This window comes from Xenopus laevis, chromosome 2L (genome assembly GCF_017654675.1).
Source record: "Xenopus laevis strain J_2021 chromosome 2L, Xenopus_laevis_v10.1, whole genome shotgun sequence".
Classification (NCBI taxonomy): Eukaryota; Metazoa; Chordata; class Amphibia; order Anura; family Pipidae; genus Xenopus; species Xenopus laevis.
In genome coordinates, this window is record NC_054373.1 from 57,578,671 (window position 1) to 57,596,845 (window position 18,175).

The following is an 18,175-nucleotide window of genomic DNA, read 5'->3' on the forward strand; positions in this document are numbered from 1 at the left end:
GCATCTCTGTCTATCTGCAAAGGGATTAACACTTGTGCCATTTCCAAAAAACAACACTTTGGAAACTACATTTTGCACGGATAACAAGCGTAATTGCTTCTTCTCTTCAGCCCATGATTTCCAAAAATAATTTAAAATTTTCATTCTTCAGATGAAAGAAAAGTTTTCCACTTTGCCTAAGTTCATCTTAAAAAAACTTGAGCTTAAGAATGCTCTGAAGTGTATTTTGTGACAATACAGGTGAAACAAAAACCAGAACAGGTGGGGGACCTGTTATTCAGAATGCTGGGGACCTGGTTTTGCTTCAATTAAAGGAACAGTAACATCAAAAAATTAGATATTATATTAGATATAAGTTATTTATATAAATAAACTGCTGTGTAGCAATGGGGGTAGCTATTCAAAGGAGAAAAGGCTCAGGTTACATAGCAGATAAGCTCTGTAGAACATAAAGGTGTTATCTGTTATCCATTATTTATCCTGTGCCATATAGCCTTTTTTTCAATTTCCGCCATTGCTATTCAGCAGCTTGTTTATATGAACTATAGTAGTGCTTCTGAAGCAAACATTTCAGTTTTACCAGTGCAGGGCAGCAGTACATGATATTTTCATTACTTTAAAACACTTTTATTTTTTGGTGTTACTGTTCCTTTAAGGATTAATTATATTTTAGTTTGGATCAAGTACAAGCTACTGTTTTGTTATAACAGATGGTTTGAACAAATTGACTAAAATCGAGTCTATGGGAGATGGTCTTCCTGTAATGCAGAGATTTCTTTATAAGGGATTTCATATGTGTATTACATTTTGGTGTTTACCATGGCTAAATAAAATTCTGTTTTTCCTTTTAAACTACCATATGGGGCCTGCATCTGAGTATACAATCCATCAGTGTCGGTATCATGCCAAAAGAGTATAACAAGTTCTAACACATGGGTTTGCTTCTTATTTAAGGAAACACCTGCTTGATCAGTATTTATGGAACCCACCACAACCCTGAGATCTGGCCTAATCCACAGGTGCAAGTTACATGATTCCATTGTTTCTGATTTTTAAAGCCTTTCACCCAAGTTGTTTATGTAGCATAATCCAAACATATGGTCTTTAATTCTTGAAGGTTTATGACCCATATCGATTTGATCCAGAGAACGTCCAAGAAAGGTCTTCCCATGCATTTGTACCATTCTCAGCTGGACCCAGGTAAGCAGACATTTTAGCACCATGATTTTCAATAGCATTACATGAAGAATATTAGGGGTTATTTGCATAATGCACTGCAGTTCTGGGCCCTTAATAGTCCTTATAGTCAGTTGCGAGAGAAATCCCATTCATTAAAAATAAACATGTGCTCTTTGGACCACTGCATTCTTCCAGCCTCCTCCCTGTAGCCCCCTTTGAACTAGGTGGTATCACTCTGGCCACAGTTCCATCAAGTACAGTTCTCCCTGGTGACCACAGCTACTGGAATTCTGGGGGGAAATATTGCACTGTGGGTAAAAAAAGCACTTTGAGATAATAGTCAAGCTATAGTTCTATGGAACTATATTTCATGGCTTGCTAGAAGGATTGGAGAGCACATTTTGTGCATTGACCATTATTATCAGCACTGAGTCAGGATCAGGGGACATGCTAGAGGTGTTCAATAAGTGAATCACTTTGGACATCTGCTCTGAACTTCATAGGGCTCATTTACAAACCTAAGTACAGTATACAAAATGCAATGTTGGTTGCTGTCGTCAACGTCTTTAACCCAGAATGCAGCAACTTGCTGTTGTGACAGGTAGTTGTGTTTGACATAGTTATGCTTGCTTGCATTTTGACTTGAATTGGATGTAGTTGGTTTGAAAATAGAGTTGCAATGGTGCCATTATCAACGCTAGGAGTCCAAGTGGTGTTTACACGTGATTTTTTAGGCAAGTCATTTGAATGTTTTGATGCAGCTCGCTATGGGAATACTGAACTTACCACCAGCACTAACATTGTGGTAGCTTCAGAGTTCCCCTGGACCACAACTATTGGGAAGTACAAGGAGTGTCTTTGGGTACAAGAACCTTTTATGAATGGTGTAAATACGCGTTCCTGTACTGACTGTGTTTATGATTGCCTGTGGCTGCGGAGGTAAATGGACCCTCATGTATAGAGGGCACTTAGCATTACCACAGTTAGCATTAACCACAGTAAGTTACTGACCCTGAGCATACAGCAACATACTTACTCTTATAGACTATGAATATGATCAGAGTGGCAAGATCCAATACCACTCTGAACTAAAAACATATTTTTTGCCTTTAAAGGAGAAGGAAAGTCCTTTTATACTTGGTGGTGCCAAAAGTTAGGCACCCCTAATTGAATGCATTTACTTACCTTGCACTTCCAGCAAGCACCATGGAGCGATCCTCTTCCTTCTTCTTCTTTCTTCTCACTGCTGCACATTTGCTGTAGAGCAAAAGGCTTTAACAAAAAAGCCAGCTATTTCGTTCTACTGCACATGCCTGGAAAATTTGAAGATAGAAGAAGCAGGAAGACAATCACTCCATGGTGCTCACTGGAATAACCCTGGGCCAGTGCAGTTCTTTGCTGATAGGAGCACCGGCCCAGGGTGTCGGGTAAGTAAATGCGATCGCTTGGGGGTGCCTAACTTTTGGCACCCACAAGTAAAAATGATTTTTTTTACTCATTTAAACAATGTGTATTTGAGGTAAAAAAAAAAGTGATTTTTCTTTAGTTTGGAAAACAAAATCTTATGTTATTAATTCTACAGCATCCAAGGCACTTGTTTTACCTCCCTTTTTAGTTTTTTGTGATGTAGATATAAGTGGCCCAGTAGGAAGGAGAAAAAAGTTACTTTCCTCTGACTCCCCTAAAAGGAGCATTCAGAATGTTGTCAGGTGTCAGAGACCTATAGGTTTATATCACATTCTGAAGAAACTAAAATGACATCTGTAGTTTATTGTTTTAAAGGAGAGGCTTGAATTTAATTTACAGGTATGAGATACCTTATTCAAGTCCATTTTAAATAAAATAATTTTAATTTTCAACAATGATTCCATTTCTATTGGGTTTATTTCATGTTTAAATGATTTTTTGGAAAACGTAAGATCCCAGAAAGATCACTTATCTGGAAATGCTCACGGTCCTAAACATTCTGGATAATAGATCCTATACATGGGAACTGTGATCCTGACTATTTCCACCTTTTCCTCCCTCTCTCCACTCCTCACACTTCAACCATAGGAATACACTGGGATTGTTTACAAAAGGAGTTCAATGTGCAAAATGCACAAAAAAGACTTGTGTTGCCCAAAATGCACCTGACATTCACAAGAGCTGTGCACTGCTCGCAGAACCTGCCAGTACTGTACACCTGAAGGGTGGCACATGGGCTGTTTGGATCATACCCATCTTTCTCTTCCTGCCACCCCTGTGATTCAGTGTCTTTCATCTACTTTTTGCACCATGGTTCTCAATGTTTCAGGAAAGGTCTTGGAGGGAATAATATTTTTAAAGGGTGATTTTTGATTCCACAGTTCAGTTTGACAATTGCTTTCTCTTCTACGTAGTTGATCATCTGCTCAGTTAAAAAGCTTTGACTTCTCATTATCTTTGACTTCTCACTACACAGGAATTGTATTGGACAGAATTTCGCTATGGCCGAGATGAAGATTGTTTTAGCTCTAATCCTTTACAAATTTCATGTGAGATTGGATGAGACCAAGGCAGTGCGCAGAAAACCTGAGTTGATCCTACGTGCAGAAAATGGGCTCTGGCTGCAGGTGGAAGAACTGAAACGTTAATGACATGCCTGCTGATGCCAGATGCAACTGGTTTGGCAAAGCGAACCATTTAATATTATGTGTGTTATAGGAAAGAATAATTGTAATAGCGCAGAACTGTGTTTACTCAATAACATGAAATAAAATGAAAATATTACTTGCTAAAATCAACTGACCTGGAAAATGAATGGCTGTAATTACTCTTGCTTACTATTCAAATAACAGGCCTGTACAGCTCCCAGCATCCCTTGAAAGTTTAAGGGGCTGCACAGTTTTACATTAACCACAACTACAATCTCCTGTGTTGGATTCTGAATACAATCTGAAACTAAAATAAAATGGAAATGAGGTTTGTATTCTTTATTAATTTCAGCAAACTGTTTTCTCCATAAGAAAAAATGAAGCCTGTTCAAGTCTCTAATTATCAAGCTTCTTGCTGTACAATGTAAGCCTGAAAGATAACAGCTGACTATAGTAGATAACAGCTAAAATTGTAGAGGTAACAGCTAAAATAGAGGCACCCTTTAAAGACATGTATTAAACATAGACCATGGGTCAGACTAGGCCGGTGGGACAATGGGAAAAACCATAGACCCATTCTCTGGCTCTTTCACAAACGCAAGTCAAGCAATAGAAAAGATGTTAAAGGTATACAGCATAGCACGGGTGGGCAGGAGAGGGGCCCTTAAGGGCGCAAGGGGGACACTTGATGTTGCAGTCCTAGTGGGCCTGGACACCCCATGCCAATGGGTAGAACATGTATTGTAACATGTATTGAAAGGGCTTCTAAACTGGTGCAGCTCCTAAAGTCAACTAAACATGTAATATTTAGTAACTCCTTATAGGGCTAATGTAAGTTTGCACAGGGCTACAAACCAACAGCTAACAATAAAGATGTCTGCCTTCAAGCTCCTGAATAGTAAATGTTAACTGCTTAATGGTTGCTGTGTTACTAAACAAGTTACTATAACAAGATTACCGCCTTCATTATAGTAACCCCTTAGTAGCATACAGGGGCAATCCTGGCCCCTCCGCCGCCTGAGGCAGCAGCAGTTACTGCTGCCCCCCCTTCCCCGGAAATTTGCTCTTAAAGTTCCAGGAGCAGCATTTCTGCTGCCCCTGGTACCTAGTGGGGCGCTGCCGCCTGAGGCGACAGCCTCAACTCGCTTCATTGGCGAAGCACCCCTGGGAGCATATTTAGTACAGGGTGAAAGATGAAATTATTCCTCCAGGTTGCAGAGATTCAGTGTGGCTGATGGTTCCATAAGAGTCCAAAGATCATGGTCTCCACGTCTTCCTTCAGTAGTGAAAGATAGTTATTCTTTTTCTGTATGGTGCTTTAAAGGTATAAGTTTTAAACTACTGGTTCAACCCATTGTGCCAGGTGGTGGTCCACTGACTCCCAAACCTACCCACAACTCTCATAGATTATACTCTCTAACCTATCCATTGTATTTCCAAACTCCTCTTTTCAGAAATGGGGTGCTGTTCCAATTCCTTCCCTTTGTTTAATAACTTTTCTGGGCTCTATGGGTGAAGCAATAGACAAGGTATAGGCAGTAGGGGGCAGTAGAGCCTGCTTAGCAAAACCTCTGTGGCACTTTACAAACTCCTGCGCTTGCTTCATTAATATGGGTTGTTTGAACTTTCATACTCATAGTGATATCGACACTAAAAAATTACTCATCAAAATAATAAAGTACATTCAAAGTTACCTTTAGGTCATATTGATCATTTTTCATTGATAGGTCTGGTTTTCATTTTAACTGGTACTTGAAGTTCCTAAACCTGACTGTTTTGCCACCCTGACTGTCCCTTCTCAACATGTCAGTTATAGCTTTCAATGCTAACAGACTTCTGCTTCACAAATATGGCAGCCCCCTCAGAGGAACATGGGGGATCAGATAGGCAATGTAAAAGCATTGGGAAAATACTTTTGTGGTTTGTGTTTCTGGTATCAAGACCGTGTCTGGACTGAGAATCAAAATAGGCCCTGGCATTTCAGGTATACTGAGGCCCAAACAGCCCCTCACCAGCCCAATAAATAGTAACTGTCTATGGCAACATACAGCAGCCCCTCTGGCATATGCCAGAACCCACAGATTGCCAGTCCGGGGCTGATCAAGACCTATTTATATGACTCATACGTAGAATACTATATCACAGGCAATGCTTTATCAGCACAGAATAATTGAATGGGACTTCTACTCTTTCAAATCCAAATGAGTAAAATGATTAATAGAGTGCTGACATGGTATAAACTATTTATTGCTTATGTTTCTCTTCAGGGCCTCTATTATTCAACTTCAGTTTTGGTATTCAAACAGCTGTCTGGTTACTAGGGTACTTAAAGGGGAAGTATACCCCCTTTTAAACATAAGTACAACGAATAATGCTTAAGCCAAATATACTTTCTCATACATCAAGTGAAAAATCACAATGCAATAACATGCTGTTTGTGTAAGAGTCTTTATGAGTTATTTTGAGTTGTAGGATAATTTTTGGCTTATGTATACCATTTTATTCTGGAGGCTTAATCCTGCCATCATAAAGACTTTTTACTTCTTTATAGAATTTGAAAGATATATGAAAAGTTATATGAAAGCTGTATGTTAAAGCACAAGATAGTCACCTTTGCACTAAATATTCACCTAAACACTAGCTGGTATGTCTGACGAAGGAACGTGCCCTAAAATGTTTCCTTGCTGAAATAAACACCCAGGTGTTGTACCTTTTCAATGTGGTTTTGCTATTTCTATCTTTCATGCACCAGGCATTCTTGGAAGGAGAGGTCAGGGTGTGCTGGTGAGTTCTTCATTGCCATTCAATTCAATGACAGGCTGCAGAAGCAGTGTCCCAAGAAGCTGCAATTCAAGTTTTATCTTATACAGCAGCATTCCCCAACCTTTTTGCCCCAGGGACCAGTTTCAAGCAAAAGTCAGTAAGCTGTTTTAACAGCGCAGTGTATCTCTTTATTTGATCCCCCACAACCCCAGGTTTACATTTATCTATTTTAAATGAAGAGAAGTAAAACACCCCAAACTTACTTTCTTTAAATAACACATTCATTATACATATACAATAAAATAAACTCATAGAGGATGACACAAGGTATTGTCTTTGGCTCAAAATTAAGTTCCTAGAAAAGAAAAGCCCAGACACACCTCAGTCTGAACTCATAACTTATGCCTTTTGTAAGAGGAGCAGCATGGAGATGATCCATATGAGATGTCTAGAAACCTAGTGTAATATACTTTTGAAAAGAATCTTAATCACCAACTAGTATAATGTTAAAATAGTAAAAATTCGAATGTAGCCTACTACTAGACTTCACTTCTGCCCTTATTAGAGTACATCTACCGTAGTTCAAAAATTGAAAGTAATTGTCATTGTCAACACTTTCTAGTCATTGCTAGACTTCAGGGCCCTCAGTAGAAATGAGGTGGTTGGGCCACCCAAGTAACAACCCAAAAGGCATTATGTTTTTCACATATATTGCCTTAGCATCCTAATACTGCTGCATAGAAACACAGATGCTGTTGCCAGGCCTGAAATATTCAAACTGTCCAGGAGCCCCCTTGATGGCGGCCCTGCTTCTCTTGCCTACAACTTCAGGTATCACTGTACTTATGGCTAATATCACATATGGCGTTTTTTCTGCAGATGTAAATACTTTATTATATTTTTATTGCAGCTAAAGTCAACATTGTCACATTCACTATGTCTTATATTTTGCTACTGGGTAGGACTTTGTTTAGACATTAAACAATGTACAGAACAAAGCTGATAGAAAATGCACAACAATAAAAAAAGCATGCCATCTGCTTCAGGTAAACATTTTAAATTGTACAGAATAAAAAAATTCTGTCAATTCATTTGTATATAAATAAAAGTTTTTTATTTTGTTGGTGTTATTGATCCTTTAATAGTGTACCAAATACAGATAAACACCTGACTACTCTGTGCTATGAGTAAAAGTCTTAACTTCTGTTAACAATTATATTGAAGCTAGTCATCCACATTGTAAGTAAATTTGTTAGGGCAAAGGGTCTATAAATCAGAACCAAATGAAACCCGCAACCATCATCCCTTCTGTCAAATAAATCTGTTATTTTTTAATGGGCATGACCTTGGCAGGCTAAAGGTTTAGCCTTAAATTCAGTTTAGAATGTTAGGAGATATCTGGGAAGAAGCCACTGATAATGCCTACAACTTCTTAGTTTCAACAAGAGACAGATTAATCAACTTTAAAATTTTACATTTCTACTACTACTCCCCCACAAGATTACATAGGGTTTTCCCTAACAAATCCTCAGCCTGTCCACGATGCCATCAACTTTCTGCAAACTTCATTCACATGATTTGGTAGTGCCCTGTAATTCTACAGTTTTGGAGGAACGTGGTGAGATGCCTCAGTGATTATCTAGACCTACCACAGGTGTTGTCCCCTGAGGCGTGCTTACTGGGTGCTGTAGCCGAGCTAGTTCCCTATAATCACACCAGAATTATGTATAGAACCTTACTATTCTATGCAAGAAAGGTTATTATTATGCATTGGATCCAACCCCAACCCCCCACAATTAAACAGTGGACTAATCTGGTGAATTGTATGCTTCCATTAATAAAACTGACCTACGAAGCAAGAGGGCTTCCCGACAAGTTTGATAAGATTTGGGGTCAGTGGGTGGATGTATTTCCCATATCAACAAATGAGTAAGGTTTTCCAGAATTTTGTTCTGTGTACTGACATGGTTCCACTGTCTGTGAAAGGTTTGGTATGATACGATATATGTCTATTTGTGTTCTTGTAATGTTGCACTGATTTGATGTATAGCCAAGTGTTAAATAAAAACTCTAAAAAAAATAAAAAAAAATGTTAGGAGAAGTTGTGTATTGCTTGTGTATTAGGAGAAGTTGTGTATCGGGGTCTCAGTGTAGTTTTCAAAAACATTGTATTAAGAGAACCAACTCATTTACAACTTTCAAATTTACAAATTTTTATGTGTCTGAGATTCTGAGATATATTTTATAATATATAGCTCTGGAGATATAGGTGAGTGGGATAGGGGAGCATGGCAGATCTCTTTTGCGGCAGAAGTAGCTGCAACAACTCTAAATGCAGAAGAGAAGATATTGCTATAAATAAAATACATACAGTACACAGTGCATAAATCAACTATAGATAAAGACCTCCCTTGTTGTTATACGGTTCATCACACAGAGCCAGGTACCACCAAAACCTCTTCGACTTCACAAATCACAAAATATCACTCTGGAGAACCATATCAGCCAAACTGTGATCCTTTTATTTGATAAGTTGCACTACATGTTTCGGATCCAGAGATCCTTCCTCAGGTGCTTTTTTTAATAATGTGCATATTTGGGTTATGTACATTGTTAACACAAGTACCTGAGTTTGGCTGATATGGTTCTCCAAAGTGATTTAAATGCACAGTGCACTCTACCCAAACCCCTGGACAAATGTTCTGTTTGCAGAGATGTCAATTAACTCCATCTAGGGAGGTAATAATCTAGTCTTTCCATTTTTGCATGCAGCGTCAGACTGGGGGGCCCAGGGCCCACCAGGCCTGCAGCCTCAGGGCCCCCGCCCGACACCATCCCCAAAATACCTTCTGCGTCCCTATCCCAGATGCAAACCGTGCCTGCGTACCTTTTTTCTACACATCGCGACCGGAGTCAGGGAGGTAAGCGGCAGTGCAGGGACCGGGTCTGGGCCGGCCTCGTGAGGCAACTTTGGGCAACTTCGGAAATCGAAGCGCCGCGAGTGCATTGACGCAAGCGGTTTTTCATTTTAGCAGGCCGAAGCCAGATTGTTACCCCGAAAAAGAGGTGATTAGTCGCCAGGTGACTCCGCAAATCTGCCCGTGTGCTTGAACCCTTAAACAGTGGAAGAAAACATCTTTGCTTTTGTTTTCTAACTTGCAGATAAAATCTAATTGCTAATTGGTTGCTGTGGGCAACATCAACAGCGATGCTTTCCTTCAGTGTTTTACACAGCGTGATAAATAGACCCCTATTCAATAATGATTGTCTTCCATAGACCAGTAGTTGTCAAACATACTGTTATTGGGTTAATTCTCCCTTTGGACCAAACATTTGACCAGTAAAAATGTGAGTGATTACTAAGGCTCTGTCAGTGCCAGGGAAATTCCAGTAATGCACTATATGTAGGAAATGAAACAGTTCTTTCCCAGTTATAATATGACTTATAAAAATGTTTCATATGCCAATCTAACAAAAATGTTGCTTGCTATGTTCTAGCACAGTTTCAGTGCTTTAGGGTCTATAGCAAAGGTTTAACTGAATTTTCCATTTCTAGTGAATGCCAATTGTATTACTTTGGCCAAATTATTTTCAAATTATTTACTACTCATTGAAAACCTAAAATACAAAGGTATCTTTGTCATGCTTATTTTCGTTTATCCTTTGTGACTTTTCAGTGCGTCATTTTTACTGAATATTTTAGTGAAAAAATAGATTTAACATATGTTTAAAGGAGTTTATTCAACAGATTCATGGATGAATTATGCACCTTTTTTTGAGCAGTAGTAGTAGTTTGCATTTGGGCAATAGCACATAGGCACATTGAGGGTGTTATGTCGCCCAAGCATTTTCCAGGACAGCTCGTGGGCAATAAAATGCTCAGAATTGGTGGTGGTCAACATTTTCAAATACCACAATAATGACCTGCAAGTGCACCTGTAGGTAACCCCTATTTGTCTTCATTGAAATAAAAGTGAAGACCAGCACAAAGAATTTTTTCGCCACCTGCTAAGCTGGAAGTTCCTAGAAAATCGCCTTGTGTGTCCACTTTCTCTCAGCAGTCCCATTTTGATGGGGTGTGTAAGGTCTCATGTCTTACTGAGCAGTGACTGAAAGTTCTTTGCCATAAATTATGTGTTATTATCAGTTTTCAGAAAGTACACAAATACTGCACCAAAGTAATCTTCAGGAAATACTATGGCATATATAAAACCATCTTTTGCTATTGGCTCTATGGGGCCTGCTAAATCAGTGTGTACTAGTTCAAGTGACTGTTTGGCATGAGTGTAAGACTCTCTGTTTCTGTTCTGAACAAATTTTCCCTGGGTACAAATTTCAAAATCAAGATCAATCAGAAGGGGCAGGGGTCACAACAGCTATCAGATATCACAGATCAGCAGAAATAGCACCCAGGAACTCACTACAATAGGACCTATCACGGGCAAAGAATTTACACATTGAAATCCCTTTTAAGCTTTTGGATTTCGCACCATTGCGCACTGTCGTCATGACGCCAGCACACATGCGCCTTTAAATAGAGGAGACACGCGGCGCGCTGAAGAAGTAATACAGCGTGGCGGGCGTCCCCGCCGAGGAGGCTGCAGACGTCCCTGCTGACCCCCTCCCACTAGACCACCGGGGTAAGTTATTACAGATACACAGTGCATTTAGTAACGTTGTCTTTACTCGGTTCCCCTTGCTGTCAGTCAGGCAGACTTCTGCCTCACCTCTCCTCAGCGCTACACCAGAAGTCTTTTTACCGTCCGCCAACACCATGTAGTGGTTTTCTCGCTTGATTGTCTCAACAAATCTTTTCAACTAATGTTTGTAAATATATGTGATGTTGCTCCTGTATTTACCATTAGTCCCTTTGGTGTTAAACTGTTTGACTGCCTCTCACTTATTTTAAAGGAAAATGTTTGCTCTGTGTCATCAGCTGCTTGCTATACATTGTCCCACCCCTTGCATCTGCAAAATGCTTCTATAGGTGTCTAAATAGTTCCACCACTGTGACCTTCTTTTATTTAGTTTGCTTGGGCATGCGTTAGATTTGTGGACCTTTTGGTTGTAGCAGACAGGGTTAATGTTGCCTCTCTCCCTTACTGTTGTAAAAGGGGTACTGACCTGCATCACATTATCAGTGTTTGGACTGACATGGTATTTCTCAGTGTCCTCAAAATGTATTAACTGCGTTTTAAACTCAGAAAAAGACACTTTTCCTTCACCTTGTGTGATATGTATAGCAAAGGGATTAAATGATTCAGGTAGGCCCTTAAGAATCATTGCAAATCAACAGCCCATCACTTGGGGGCAAATTCACTAAGATCCAAAGTTGCACCAGCTTCGCCGCACTTCACCAGGCGTAGTTTCGCCAGCGCTATGCAAATTCACTAAAATGCGAAGTTGTCCTCAGGGAGGCGAACGGTATTGAAGTTGCGCTACCGTTACTTTGTCAGGCAAAGCGAAGTTACGCTAGCGATGCCTAATTTGCATTTGCGAAGTTAAAATATAATGGACGTATTTGCTGCAGCAACTACATTACACTACACAAGCCCAGGAAACCTTTAAAAAATAAAATAAAGGTTTTCTATTGACCTACACATGTGCCCAGTGTATCGTTGAGTTGCCATATGTTAGGAAATGTAGGGGGGAAGGAGGTTACCCCCAAAAAAATTTACGCTATTTTCATACTTTAAAAAGTAAAAGACGCCAGCGTTTTTTGGGACTTAGAAAAAATGTCAACTATTTTTGGACAAACTCCTATCAATTGTATTGAACTTCACCTGGTCTGACCTGGTGAAGTAAAGTCTGACGCAAGAGGTTACGTTCATTAAAATGCGCAAGTTAGTGAATTAGCGTAGTTACGTCCATTCGCCATATCGCAACTTCGTCTGGCGTAAGGGTGGGAAGAAGTGCTAGAGTAGGTCCACTTTGCTAGTGAATTTACACAAGCACCGTTAGTAAATCCCGTCAGGTGCATGTGGCCTAGAAACTTTGTCTCCCTTTGTTCATAGTTCTTTTCGTCTCCATAAAATATCAGCCTGCTCCATAGGTGTGCTCCCTCTTTCCTGGGCCCATAACCTGTTGCCATTCTGCTTAAGAGATGGGATAACTGGTAGCCCAATCTCATGTGAGTCTGCAGCACACTTTAGACAGAGGAGAAACTGCACACAGACACCATGCTTCTCTTGCTTCAAGAAGACATAACTTTATTAACACTTCTGCATTAGCAGACAAAGATCATGTCACATGACACTGTATAGTATCAGATTACTATGGGATCCGTATGAGAGCACACCCATTCATACATGGTGCCTGTAAGGATCTATGCTGAACTAACCCTGCATTTATTCTGCCATGTTTTCTGGGGTATTATACAGGGAATTGGCTCTGGGACACCAAGAGGAATTTCAAGTAGAAAATAGGATTAATAATTCACTGATTTATGAATTTATTTATAAGGGCCTTGTATAAAGCAGTCTAAGAGTGAAAGCATTCTTGACATTTCAGTGTGTTTGACACACTGGCTATTTCCCTTTCAGCTCAATAAATCACAAAATATATATGGTTTTGCTGACACGCAAGTGGAAAATTTGACTGGCCTGTACACAGCCAAGCCATAATCTATCTAAACCCAAATTAATTCGCAGGCGTGGGTTGAACTGAAATGCTGCCCTCAAGACAGACTTGATTTCTAACATCAGGGCTCAACTTCATGAATAGTGATGAGCAAATCTGTCCTGTTTTGCTTTGCTAAAAAATTCGCAAAATAGCAAAGAATTTTGTCCAAATGCATTAAAGTCAGTGGGCCTTTTTTCTTGTGGCAATTCTGTGCCTGAGTTTAGCAAAAAAATTCATACATGGTAAAATGCGGAATTTTGCCACAAATCTATGTCTGGCAAAAAATTCTCTCATCACTAATGTTCCACTATAATCTGAGGTGTTAAAACCGTATCACCTTTCAGATTCAGTCCATCTGAGTCCATATTGCACTGATTTGACTTGTGAACATAACTTAAGGCACGTGATCTGGCCTGGTCTGGCCTCATTGCATTATTGTTATTAAGTGGGAATCACATTTGTTCAATATGTGAAGGTGATCAGTTCAGCAAAGCTCACAATCTCGCTCATGTAACGATAGGAACTCAGAGAGTCAATAGCAGAGCTTTCTGCAAATATGTGATTATTCTCTCAGCATACCTGAAACATAAGCTCTGCTATTGACTCTCAGTTCCTGTGGTTAGTTGGAATCCCATTTGTTACTTGGTTATGGAGTGCAGAGTTATTGAGAAAAGAATAAACTCAAACATCAGCATCGGATATTTTTCCAACGCAGTTATGACCCAGACATATGCTTGCTTCAGTTTTTAGACGTGAATTGCATTAAAAGCATGCATGCTTGCTTTGTCACATGATTCACCTATGCAGCAACTGGAAGTGATCTGATGTTCTCTGACATTGCATGGTGACAGTAGAAAATTGTGTGTTCTGTCTTCAGATTTGCCGAGGATCCAATTGGCCTTCAAAAGAAAGACTGGTCCCATTGTAAGCTACAGTATGGGCAATGCTACATTGATTTTCCCTTATGTCTTTAAAATATACAATGAATTACAATGGGGACAGAATAAGTAAAGTTAAAAAAAAGGAAAATTTCTCAAGCCTTATAGCAAATCATAGCTATTGTGCTTTGTACTTAAAACATATTTCAAGTGCAAGCAAAGCAGAAACAACAGGGGGTGTAGCTATGCAAGGCACTAAGCAAGATGTGTTCGGCTGGAGCTTTGCACATATCTGCATGGTGACCACTGTGACCAGTCTGTCTAGGGATCCCTGGTAGAACGCCTGCATGACGGTCCAAAACCAAAATAAACATTAAAGGTCTGCCCAGGCAACTACAAAACAACGGTGTTAACAAGGACGCAATGCCATCTAAGACAGTGGTCTCCACTTGCACCACTGCAACTGGTCATGAGTGACACCCCGGGTTCGAAGCAGTGCACACCGTTAAACTATCACTTGAAGCTTCTAGACACCACTTGTGACTCCCAAACTGTGCTATCTTCCAAAATGGACGATCTCCAGAAAGAGATATAAACTGAAATGGCGCTTTCTTTTTTTGGTGGACATGGAGAGGCTCTGGGGCCATTTATTCCAATCAGAATGCCATACAGGGGAAGTGGAAGATTCCCTGCACCAACAACAACCCGCAATAGCGGAGCTACAGCGACTGGTTATACTGCTTACAAAAAGAGCGAAAGACTCATGAATCGCAGAGAAGGAACAATTTATGCATGAGATGGAAACATCCCACTAAGACAGAATTTTCATGCTATTCCATCTCCTACAAATCCCACTCTTAAATATACTTAGCCTTTGCCTCCCTGAATTCCTTCCACTTATCAACACCAAGAAGCATCTCTGATCACTTCCCTTTAGAGCAGTGATCCCCAACCAGTAGCTTATGAGCAACATGTTCCTCCCCAACCCCTTGGATGTTGCTCTCATTGGCCTCAAAGCAGGTGCTTATTTTTGAATTCCAGGCTTGGAGGCAAGTTTTGGTTGTATAAAAACCAGATATACTGGATATACAGATAAACCCTGGACCACGGCAGACGTATACACAGTGTGGGAAGCAACAGCAAGGGGGGCATTTATTTCATGTATTAGCCAAGCTAAGAAATCAGTACTAAACACAATTTATTCACCAGATTCTTACAAAGTGCAGATATATGCAACCAATCCCACAGATGACAACAAAAAGAATGGCTACAAGCCATTTAGCACTGGCTAACTTAGAGCAAGCCCAGGCCTACATATAGTGTCAGTCTCACAGAATTTTTGAAATGGGAGACAAGGCAGGTAAACTCCTAATAATTAAAGAGTTGGTGGTTGGGGAGCACCACCCATCAAGCACAGGGGATGGTGTGCAGGGTCAAATGGTAAATATATAAAGAAAAAAGGGAAAGAAAAAGAATTGACCCATGAGTCTGGAAGGTGCAGACTCATGGGTCAATTCTTTTTCTTTCCCTTTTTTCGTTATAAACTCCTGACAATGTTGGTGTAACAACCTGCTTGGAATTGACCTGGTGTTTCTGTGCTGTCTGCATTAACACTGCACTAAGTGAGCAGACAGCTAAGGCCCTGGTTCACTCCTTTTGCTTTCCATGTAATTGCAAGTAGGCATGGCTTGTTTCACCAGTTGCCAGTCTGGCCACAGGTGATCTGTGAAAGCCATCAAGCTGCTGCCAATAAACCCCCCATACTCTGCACTGACTCATTGCCTAAAGTAGTTTTATGTTCCATAGTTCTGGGTGTGATTCTTGTCAGATTATCTGTTCCTGACCTTTGCCTGTTTTTGATCTTGCTGCCTGAACCGATCCTTGCATGTTTGACCATTCTTCTGGATCCTGACTTTGTACCATGCTGCTGATTGGCTTTGAACCTGGCCTGTTTGTCCTGACTTCACTCCTGGTTCCTGATTCTCTACTGCATTGACTACGGTCTCTGTTCCCCATCCTTTCTGTATACGTTATGGTCCTCCTTCTCTCTTTAAGACCTGGAGGCATCCGAGTAGTGGAGGGCTCCTCCCATAGCAAAAGACTATGGTTGTTAGAGGCAGAAGTGTGAGCCAAGACCTTGGGGTAAGCTCTGGGTTTTGGGAGACCATATGTGACAGTTGGTCAGAGACAAAAGCAGTACAGCTACAATACCCTCCATTAAAAGTGCAGCTGGGGACCTCATCATGCAACCCCGCTCTATTTTAGAGACTTTTAATTTATTCTACCAAGACCTATATGCTTCTAAAGCCACTAGCTCTAATTCAGAACTGACAAATTATTTGGCAGCAGTTCCGTTGCCATAGCTTTCTGATGATACCAAACATATTCTAGAAGTTCCCATTACACAGGAGGAGGTAGAAGCGACTATAAAGTCTCTCCCCACAGTCTACAGTTCGTGTTCTACAAACACTATTTAGCTTTGATACTGGTGCCCTTAACCACTTTGTTTAATGCTATAGCAAACAGAGGCACAGTGCCCAACTCCATGTCCGTAGACACACTGGACTACCAATTCTGGGCCAAAGCCTCTACCCCAACAATCAACTACTGACATTCGAATGGGTTTAAGCAGTTTTCCAAGTGATTCAGGTAGGCCCTTAAGAATCATTGCAAATCAACAGCCCATCACTTGGGGGCAAATTCACTAAGATCCAAAGTTGCACCAGCTTCGCCGCACTTCACCAGGCGTAGTTTCGCCAGCGCTATGCAAATTCACTAAAATGCGAAGTTGTCCTCAGGGAGGCGAACGGTATTGAAGTTGCGCTACCGTTACTTTGTCAGGCAAAGCGAAGTTAAGCTAGCGATGCCTAATTTGCATTTGCGAAGTTAAAATATAATGGACGTATTTGCTGCAGCAACTACATTACACTACACACGCCCAGGAAACCTTTAAAAAATAAAATAAAGGTTTTCTATTGACCTACACATGTGCCCAGTGTATCGTTGAGTTGCCATATGTTAGGAAATGTAGGGGGGAAGGAGGTTACCCCCAAAAAAATTTACGCTATTTTCATACTTTAAAAAGTAAAAGACGCCAGCGTTTTTTGGGACTTAGAAAAAATGTAAACTATTTTTGGACAAACTCCTATCAATTGTATTGAACTTCACCTGGTCTGACCTGGTGAAGTAAAGTCTGACGCAAGAGGTTACGTTCATTAAAATGCGCAAGTTAGTGAATTAGCGTAGTTACGTCCATTCGCCATATCGCAACTTCGTCTGGCGTAAGGGTGCGAAGAAGTGCTAGAGTAGGTCCACTTTGCTAGTGAATTTACACAAGCACCGTTCGTAAATCCCGTCAGGTGCATGTGGCCTAGAAACTTTGTCTCCCTTTGTTCATAGTTCTTTTCGTCTCCATAAAATATCAGCCTGCTCCATAGGTGTGCTCCCTCTTTCCTGGGCCCATAACCTGTTGCCATTCTGCTTAAGAGATGGGATAACTGGTAGCCCAATCTCATGTGAGTCTGCAGCACACTTTAGACAGAGGAGAAACTGCACACAGACACCATGCTTCTCTTGCTTCAAGAAGACATAACTTTATTAACACTTCTGCATTAGCAGACAAAGATCATGTCACATGACACTGTATAGTATCAGATTACTATGGGATCCGTATGAGAGCACACCCATTCATACATGGTGCCTGTAAGGATCTATGCTGAACTAACCCTGCATTTATTCTGCCATGTTTTCTGGTGTATTATACAGGGAATTGGCTCTGGGACACCAAGAGGAATTTCAAGTAGAAAATAGGATTAATAATTCACTGATTTATGAATTTATTTATAAGGGCCTTGTATAAAGCAGTCTAAGAGTGAAAGCATTCTTGACATTTCAGTGTGTTTGACACACTGGCTATTTCCCTTTCAGCTCAATAAATCACAAAATATATATGGTTTTGCTGACACGCAAGTGGAAAATTTGACTGGCCTGTACACAGCCAAGCCATAATCTATCTAAACCCAAATTAATTCGCAGGCGTGGGTTGAACTGAAATGCTGCCCTCAAGACAGACTTGATTTCTAACATCAGGGCTCAACTTCATGAATAGTGATGAGCAAA

The 18,175-nt window shown here is 40.4% G+C and overlaps 1 protein-coding gene and 1 long non-coding RNA gene across 2 annotated transcripts in view; one reads left to right on the forward strand and one right to left on the reverse strand.

The window, feature by feature from the left end:
• Window positions 1–3,940, forward strand: part of cyp4f2.L (cytochrome P450 family 4 subfamily F member 2 L homeolog) — a 31,102-nt gene extending 27,162 nt beyond the window's left edge. The window contains 3 exon segments of the mRNA NM_001172179.2: window positions 955–1,019; window positions 1,118–1,200; window positions 3,623–3,940. Coding sequence (NP_001165650.1) covers window positions 955–1,019; window positions 1,118–1,200; window positions 3,623–3,794 — 320 coding nt within the window. The 3' untranslated portion in view covers window positions 3,795–3,940.
• The window catches only part of LOC108705445, a 43,151-nt gene that overhangs the window by 8,892 nt on the left and 16,084 nt on the right, over window positions 1–18,175 (reverse strand). The gene's annotated exons all lie outside the window — the stretch shown is intronic.